This window comes from Coregonus clupeaformis, chromosome 24 (assembly GCF_020615455.1).
Source record: "Coregonus clupeaformis isolate EN_2021a chromosome 24, ASM2061545v1, whole genome shotgun sequence".
In the NCBI taxonomy this organism is placed as follows: Eukaryota; Metazoa; Chordata; class Actinopteri; order Salmoniformes; family Salmonidae; genus Coregonus; species Coregonus clupeaformis.
Window position 1 is genome coordinate 54730538 of NC_059215.1, and position 9471 is coordinate 54740008.

General features: G+C 44.5%; 1 protein-coding gene across 1 annotated transcript in view; it reads left to right on the plus strand.

Annotated features, from left to right (window-relative positions):
• The window catches only part of LOC121538310 (serine/threonine-protein kinase WNK1), a 69849-nt gene extending 63834 nt beyond the window's left edge, over positions 1-6015 (plus strand). The window contains exon 25 of the mRNA XM_045206936.1: positions 4293-6015. Coding sequence (XP_045062871.1) covers positions 4293-4961 — 669 coding nt within the window. The 3' untranslated portion in view covers positions 4962-6015. The remainder of the gene's footprint in view (positions 1-4292) is intronic.
• Positions 6016-9471: the final 3456 nt, after the last annotated feature.

Below are 9471 nucleotides of genomic sequence, written 5' to 3' on the forward strand. Positions count from 1 at the left end.
CAGAGAAAAATTGAATCTCCCAAAAAATAGTGCCCACCTGGCTTGACGGGGGTTGAGCTGCTTCGCTGACTGGAGGTAAGCCAGATTCTTATGATCCGTCCAAACGATGAAGGGTTGTTCCGCCCCTCCAACCAATGTCGCCACTCCTCGAGAGCCAGCTTAACGGCGAGCAGTTCACGATTTCCAACATCATAATTCCTCTCTGCCTGAGAAAGTTTCCTTGAGAGAAAAGCACAGGGATGCAGTTTGTTATCTTCAGGAGAACGTTGTGACAACACTGCACCTACCCCAGTGTCGGATGCATCCACCTCCACGACAAACTGGCGGTCGGGGTCCGGCTGCATCAGAATGGGAGCCGAGGCGAAGCGATGTTTCAGTTCTTCGAACGCTGATTCGGCCCCTTCATTCCAAGCGAACGGTCGTGAGATGGAGGTGAGAGCGGTGAGTGGCGCCGCAATGCGGCTGTAGTCCTTGATGAACCTCCTATAGAAGTTCGCAAACCCCAGGAATCGTTGAAGTTGTTTGCGGGTAGAGGTAGCTGGCCAGTCCGTGACAGCAGAGATCTTAGCTGGGTCCATCCGCAGCTCCCCCTGAGCTATGATGTAACCCAAAAAAGAGGTCTCAGACACATGAAATTCACATTTCTCCATCTTCACAAACAGTTTGTTCTCCAACAACCTTTGCAACACCTGGCGCACATGCAGTTCATGTTCCTGGGAGGACTCTGAGAAAATCAAGATATCATCCAGATAGACAAAAACAAACCGATTCAACATGTCCCGAAGGACATCATTGACTAGTGCCTGAAAAACAGCAGGGGCATTAGACAACCCAAAAGGCATAACCCGATACTCAAAATGTCCCAAGGGTGTGTTGAAGGCAGTCTTCCATTCATCACCCTTACGAATGCGCACCAGGTGATACGCATTTCGTAGATCCAGTTTCGTAAAGATGGTAGCACCATGAAGGAGGGGAAAAGCAGAATTAATCAAAGGCAGAGAATACTTGTTCTTAATGGTGATGTTGTTAAGTCCACGGTAATCAATACAGGGTCTGAGGGTCTTATCCTTCTTAGCAACAAAAAGAATCCCGCTCCTACAGGTGACGAGGAAGGACGCATAATACCTGCCGCCAAGGAGTCCCGAATGTAGTTCTCCATAGCCTCCGTCTCCGGCCGGGAGAGATTGTACAGGCGACTGCTGGGGGAGCGGGGCTCCTGGCTGGAGGTCAATGGCGCAGTCGTAAGGCCGGTGAGGAGGAAGAGAAGTAGCTCTGTGTTTGCAGAAAACGGATGCCAGGTCATGATACACGCCAGGAACAGCAGAAAGATCCATGGACTCCAGTGGAGGTTGAGGCACAGTACTGGCAGGAGTCTGAGCAGAACACAAACAATTCACATGACAAAATGTGCTCCATGAAACAATGCTACCTGTCACCCAATCAATGTGTGGATTGTGTTTTATGAGCCAGGGGATACCAAGGACCAGGGGAGTCTGTGGGCAGTCGATAATATGGAATTGAATGTTCTCCTGATGATTTCCCGACACTCTAAGACAAACAGGAACAGTCTGATGGGTAATGCGGGTCAACAATTGTCCATTTAGACCCTTAGCCTGCAGCGGACAGTCCATAGGAACAGTCTCCAAATCCATTTGTTGAGCCCACTCTCTATCCAAAAAGCTTTCGCCGGCACCAGAGTCAATCAGCGCACTAACAGAGAAATTCTGGGACTGCCACTGGAGGGATGCCTGGAGCAGAATGCGGGGAGAAGAGGAAGAATCCGCTGCTCGGCTCACCAAAACTTCTCCCATAAATGATGAGCCGGCCCTTTTCCCGGACGAACTGGGCAGGAAGGAACGAAATGACCAGCCTCTCCACAATACAGGCAGACCCGAGCCTGAATACGACGTGCACGCTCCTCTGAGGACAACCGTGCACGACCCACCTCCATGGCTTCGGGTTCAGTGCTCCTCGTATCGACTCGGGAAGACACGGCTCTCTCCGTAGAGACGATGCAGGGAGGAGTTTGTTGATGACAGACAGGTTGCTTGGAACTAACACTCCTCTCCCGGCGGCGCTCCCGAATCCGATTATCCAACCTGATAGTGAGTGAAATAAGATTATCCAGCGTAGGCGATTCATCATATGACACCAATTCATCTTTTAAAGTCTCAGACAAAGCATTGATGAACACTCCTTGTAATGCCTCGTCATTCCAACCACTCACTGCTGCTAAAGTCCGAAACTCCACTGCCATCTCCGCCACACTACGAGCCCCCTGCCGAAGAGAAAACAACCGTTTCGCAGCCTCCTTGCCTCGTACGGGGTGGTCAAAAACCTTCCTCATCTCCGTGGTGAAGGCCACGTAAGCGTTGCAAATGTCCGACTGACTCTCCCAGACCGCGGATCCCCAGGCACGAGCGGAACCGCTAGTAGAGTTGATAAGGTAGGCAATACGGGCTCTTTCTGAGGCGTAGGTGAGGGGCTGTTGTTCAAACACTAACGAGCATTGAGTCAAAAAAATCGCCACAGGTTCCCATGTTCCCGTCATAGCGCTCTGGAGCAGGAACAAAAGGCTCTCTGATCTGGGCTGAAGGGGTAGTAAGAGCAGACACTTGATTGGTGAGTAATTGAACCTGATTAAGCAGCACCTGACTGTCCTCAGCAATCGTCTTAAACAGGGTATCATGTTGGCCAAGTAGAATGCCCTGATTGGCTATGGCAGTCCAAATTTGAGTGCACTCTGGGGTGGTATCCGAGCTACTGTCTGCTGGGTTCATGTTGGTCAGATCATACTGTTATGATTTAACTGGATAGAACCCAAATGCAGACAAGTACACCAAGCCAGAGAAGTTTTAACAGGTTTATTATAATGTTCAATAGTCCAGGTTTCCAATAAATGGGGGAAGAGCAAGTCCAGGTTACAGGGAGGGTACAGATCCAGGTCAGGGCAGGTGTGGTACCGTAATGTCCTAGTGTCCGTGGTGAGTCCAAAGGAGAGGCCCGATAGTGGAGAGCAGGATGGTGGTGGCAGGAGTGAAGCGGAGGCAGGAGTCAGGTTCCAAATATCTGTGGCACAGGAGAAAAAGTAAATAAACAGTCCAAAAAAACACAAGAGCGAAAACAGACAGGTTGAGTCGGCAGCGAGACTAACATGGTTGTCTTGACTATGATCTGACGATGAGTGGAAAGTTTGACCGGGTCTTAAAGGCTGAGGTGATTATGGTGAATGAGCTGCAGCTGGAACCCTGACTCCCGCACACCAGACTTCACTCCTGCAATCAAGGACAGACAGAGGGGAGGGGGAGAGCAGAGAGAGAGCTACCTAGCAGCAGTAGGCCTAACACTATGCTTATGTAGCAAGAAAGTTAGGGGATATCTAATCAATGGTAGATGGAATTAAAATGATGGAATTAAAAGTGAAATGAGAAAGAAAGGCTACGATGTCCAAAAGCCAACAGGTAGGCTGCTACTTAATAATCTGAATGGAGTTGTTGTTATGTGTAGGCTAACTGTAGGACGGTGAGAAGCACAGTAACATTATGGCTAGCCTCAATTAGCCTAGCTAGCTAGTTTAACTAGCTTCTCTCAGTTTGATGCAGTCAAGACGGGTAATATGTAATCGGATGGGATGATAAATAACTAGCAAGACGTTAGTCTAGCGCGAGATAACAGTGGTTACGGGTCTCTCCCTCGGTGCTGCGGTGCTCTGAGCCTTTTAATAAAGTAGCAAAACCATTGGCTTTTCTGCTGCTTCCCTCACTTGGATCGTACCGGTTGCCCTTTAGGTCCTTTCGGAACAGGTTTAACAAATGTATATTAGGTCCGGTGCTTTCCCAAATCTATTTCGGAACGGGAACTATTTCAGAACGGGAACTCTAACTCCCATCACTATTTGTCCTCATCATTCAGATTATTCAAATTCGATCATGACGTGTTTAGAGAGTGATTAGAGGGACAATAGAGCGCTAAGTACCAGGCCATTAGCAAGGGCCTTTAGCAAGTTTGGTAGGCTACCCATCAGCACATTCATTTGCAAATCAAATCAAATCAAATCTAAATGTATTTGTCACAGTGACTAGTGTTCCATTTCTTAAAGTGGCCAGTGATGCACAGTTTTAGATTGGGATTACCGTGACCAACGGTCACAGGGAATTTGACTGCGGTCATGACTCGTGACTGCTGGTGTGGCGGTAATACGGTCACCGCAACAGCCCTAGTTATTACATCATTATAATGGTATGCTTGGTGTTACGGTGCTCATTAGTGTGTCTTGACTGTCTTCCTTCCAGGTGGCTCCTCCGGGTTGGTTCCCTGTGGCACCACTGAACCCCCAGGCCTCCCCAGCCCCATCCAACCTCACTGCTCCAGCCCCAGCTCAGTACACTGCTGGGGGGAGCCTGAGCCAGTGGAGCGGAGTGGGGGGGGCACCAGGACCACAACAACAACAACAACAACAAGCGCACATGCCTCCAGTCCCACAGCTGCAGCAAAGTTTACATCTCCAGCAAGCCCAGCCTCCTCACCCGTTAAAGATAAAGCCCTTTCAGCAATCACCTCTACGCACACAACAACAGCCCCTAATCCAGACTCCACTACTGACTCAGTCCCCGGCTCCTGTACAGCCACAGACTGAGCAACAACAGATACCCCAGCAGCCCAATGTAGGTGTAGGAGCCCCACCACACAATCAGAATCAACCTCTGTTGCCTTCCCAGATGCCCCAGATGGCCCCGTCGTCTCAGCTGACCCTAGCCCAACCTGGGTGTCTGATTCCTGGGTCTAGCACAACCACGGTGGTGGGGACCATAGACAGTGGACCTGCTGCTGCTGTCACTGCCACCGGTGGCCCAGGAGGGACATTCTGCTCCTCCTCCTACTACTCTGCTGCTGCTCTTCCTTCCAGTGCCAACCTTCACCCCACGCCCCCAACCTCAACTCTTCCTTTGGGACAGCAGTGAAAATAAGAAAATAAAAGAGGGGAAGAGTGAGGTCGGTCATGATGGAACGAGGGAAGGAGACAAAAGATGGCGAGATGATGGATGAGTAAAACCCATATGGAGAGTTTGAGAGTGCATATGTTATGAGAGGTAATGTCTGAGAATGAGAAAATGGATGCCAGTGAGTTTGTAAAGATGAGATGGGGAGTGAATGTGAGAGATGGTTGAGTCTATGTAGAGTATGTACAGAGGGGAAATGTGGAACTCTGGGGGGGTCATAATAGTGTTGTGTTTGAGTGTTGAGATGTACAAACTTACGTAACGTGTGTGTGTGTATTTGTGTGTGTGTGTGTGTGTTTGTGTTGCCATTGATTTTCTCTTCATATCCCTTGTGTGTTTTGACACCAAGTAACGGTCATGTTATTTTAAAAATCCAACTAAGTTGGACCCTGAACTCTTCTCCCAAGCAGAGACATGAAGGAACACAAACATTCTGACATTATTATTATATATTTTTGTTTTTATTTGTCAATGATTACTTATATTGAAAAGGACTATGGATTTTAGAAGTGCAATTACTAACTGTCATCTAAATGTTATCATTCTGTATTGTCGTGATTTGTCTGTAAGGCATTTAACGAAATATTTTTGACAACAATCAACCAGACATTTACAAGCCAATACAGTGAGCCAACATCTTACATGAATATAGCACAAATGTTTCAACAGGCTACCAATGAGATGTAAAGCAGTTACAACAGCAGCATGTTACAGTAACACCACAGAGCATGGTAATAATGGTGGTATCTGACTATCATCTCTACCACAATGTTACTAAGCACACTGTTGTACAGTGTAGTGCACGGGAAGGCATGCACTTTGTATATTGTTATATTTTACATTGATAAGTAGTGGTAACAACTAGGTTAGAATATTTAAAATAACACGTTGATGAGTAACATGATTCAATTCTGATCAATTGATTTCATTAATACATTGATAAATTGATTTGATTGATGAATACAGTGAGGGGAAAAAAGTATTTGATCCCCTGCTGATTTTGTACGTTTGCCCACTGACAAAGACATGATCAGTCTATAATTTTAATGGTAGGTTTATTTGAACAGTGAGAGACAGAATAACAACAACAAAATATATCATAATCAATATAAATTGATTTGCATTTTATTGAGGGAAATAAGTATTTGACCCCTCTGCAAAACATGACTTAGTACTTGGTGGCAAAACCCTTGTTGGCAATCACAGATGTCAGACGTTTCTTGTAGTTGGCCACCAGGTTTGCACACATCTCAGGAGGGATTTTTGTCCCACTCCTCTTTGCAGATCTTCTCCAAGTCATTAAGGTTTTGAGGCTGACGTTTGGCAACTCGAACCTTCAGCTCCCTCCACAGATTGTCTATGGGATTAAGGTCTGGAGACTGGCTAGGCCCTCCAGGACCTTAATGTGCTTCTTCTTGAGCCACTACTTTGTTGCCTTGGCCGTGTGTTTTGGGTCATTGTCATGCTGGAATATCCATCCACGACCCATTTTCAATGCCCTGGCTGAGGGAAGGAGGTTCTCACCCAAGATTTGACGGTACATGGCCCTGTCCATCGTCCCTTTGATGCGGTGAAGTTGTCCTGTCCCCTTAGCAGAAAAACACCCCCAAAGCATAATGTTTCCACCTCCATGTTTGACGGTGGGGATTGTGTTCTTGGGGTCATAGGCAGCATTCCTCCTCCTCCAAACACGGCGAGTTGAGTTGATGCCAAAGAGCTCCATTTTGGTCTCATCTGACCACAACACTTTCACCCAGTTCTCCTCTGAATCATTCAGATGTTCATTGGCAAACTTCAGACAGCCCTGTATATGTGCTTTCTTGAGCAGGGGGACCTTGCGGGCGCTGCAGGATTTCAGTCCTTCACGGCGTAGTGTGTTACCAATTGTTTTCTTGGTGACTATGGTCCCAGCTGCCTTTAGATCATTGACAAGATGCTCCCGTGTAGTTCTGGGCTGATTCCTCACCGTTCTCATGATCATTGCAACTCCACGAGGTGAGATCTTGAATGGAGCCCCAGGCCGAGGGAGATTGACAAGTATTTTGTGTTTCTTCCATTTGCGAATAATCGCACCAACTGTTGTCACCTTCTCACCAAGCTGCTTGGAAATAGTCTTGTAACCCATTCCAGCCTTGTGTAGGTCTACAATCTTGTCCCTGACATCCTTGGAGAGCTCTTTGGTCTTGGCCAGGGTGGAGAGTTTGGAATCTGATTGATTGATTGCTTTTTTCCCTCACTGTATGTTCAGTGAGCTTTCATTGAAATCTTACTGAATAAAACATTCATTGAGACTAAGACTGCATGATCTTACAGCTATAATGTTTGTCGACTTGCCTGACTTTAGTGCAATCTGCATACACTTGCGCTTATATTTCTCACATCTGCTGCTGTGCACAACAGCAAACTCTGAGGTAACTTATTGATCAGGAATAAATCAATGTTTTATTTGAGCTAAAATAAATACATTTGTTTTAGAGAAATGTAGAATTCCCTCTACCAGTCTCAGCCCTGCATATTGAAGGTGTCATACAAGAAAAACAATGATGAGAAAACAAAGAAAATGCCAATTCATTTCATGATAATGGGGAACCCATGTAAATGTATAGGGGCTGTTATCAAATTGCCTTTTAGAATGAATACTTTACTGTGTGTTTGACTGTGTACCAAAAGCGGGGACTTTGTACAAAAAGTGCTATAGTTTCTAAATAGTTCATCCTATATGGATACCCTCAGATTAAAGCTGACAGTCTGCACTTTAACCACATATTTGTTTTATCATTTCCAATCCAAAGTGCTGGAGTACAGAGCCAAAACAACAACAAATGTGTCACTGTCCCAATACTTTTGGAGCTCACTGTATGAGACAGACTGCTTCATAGTGAATTTAAAACTCACCCTAAAACTACTGAAAGTGGAAAGACGAAAACAAAACATTCACATTTCGATTGGGGAGCTAAAACAGTTTGTGCTTACGCTTATGGTTGTTCAAAAAGTACAACCGTTACAAATTGCATATGAATATAGAGTTTAACATAATGGTTTTCAGTATTTATGAGTTTTTTTTATGAGACAACCCGCATTTTCACAGTAATATAGTTGATGATTAATAGTGGAGGGGAGTAAGTTACTGTGCTGTCAAGTCAATACTAACATGTTGACCATATGTCACAGCTTTGATGATATTCATGAAAAGGAAATGTGGAACTCGTCCTGTCCTGAAGTGTTACCAAAATGTAATCTAAAAGAAGAAAATATTATTTTTGTATTTTGAAATGGGGGTTGTACAAAATGTAAAAATTGTGTTCTTCTGATCAGCATTGAAAATCTATCTGATGTTATCTGATACTAGAAAATATTGGTTCTCATCTCTGTTGATGGAGCCCCATGCATATATTATATTCCTCTTAGACTCTGTCTTGAAACAGTGCTACATCATGTTTCAATTGCGAGAGGTTTTGTCAGCGTGGTTATAATCATAGGATATCTCAACTTGTTTTATCCCTATGGTAATATGGTCTTACATTTCACGTCTTGACTCACTGGACAAACTACAAAACATTATCAAGGGGTAGGCCTAGACAACCTATAGGCCATTGGGCTCTTATATATAACACACACTTGAGAGTCCAAATATTACACCAGATTGAGAACCAATGATTTATTAGCATATTTAAACAGAAACAATATATAAATAAAACGTATGTTGCTGGTGATTTAGCCTCTGTAAAATGTTAACTAATTTAATTGTTGATTTTATTTATGTTTTGTAACTAATCCAAATAAATGGTGTTAAACATCAAACTGTTAATGCGCATTTTGTTACTTATTCTATTGGACCACACCTGTCCTCAATTTCACCAATCTTGTCATTATATGGTTGAAATTATGTATCTTATTATAGACCTAAGTGGTTAGGGTGTAATAGATGCTGGTTAGGGTTATTACAGCTGAATGATTACATAACTGTAATGTAAATATTGTTTCATTTTGTGTGTCGGCCTACATCACAGATTATCCATTATATTGAACAGATACCGCTCCAACAATGAAAATAAATGTCTTCAAAAATGGAAGGCTGTTGGGAGGAGGTAGAATCAGGTGGGACTATTCCAGCCAATGACAGGGAAGATACGCGTGTGAACAACAGGCACAACGGTTTCCACTAGTTACCACAGCCACAAAGTCAAAATTGGCTATATCGTAAAAATTCATGAAGACAAATATTTACTTTTTGGTCTTAATTTAAGGTTAGGGTTAGCCATAACGTTAGCATTGTGGCTAAGGTTTAAAAGCAAATTTTAAGAGGATAAATTGTAGTAATAGGAGGAGTTTATGACTTTGTGGATATGGTAACTAGTGACAACCAGGACCAACTCCGATATAAAGTGTTTTTTCTCAAAGTTGCCGGATGCCACGTGTCCTACTTATATCCGTACACCCATAACAACCTAATCATTACGAAATTTATAGT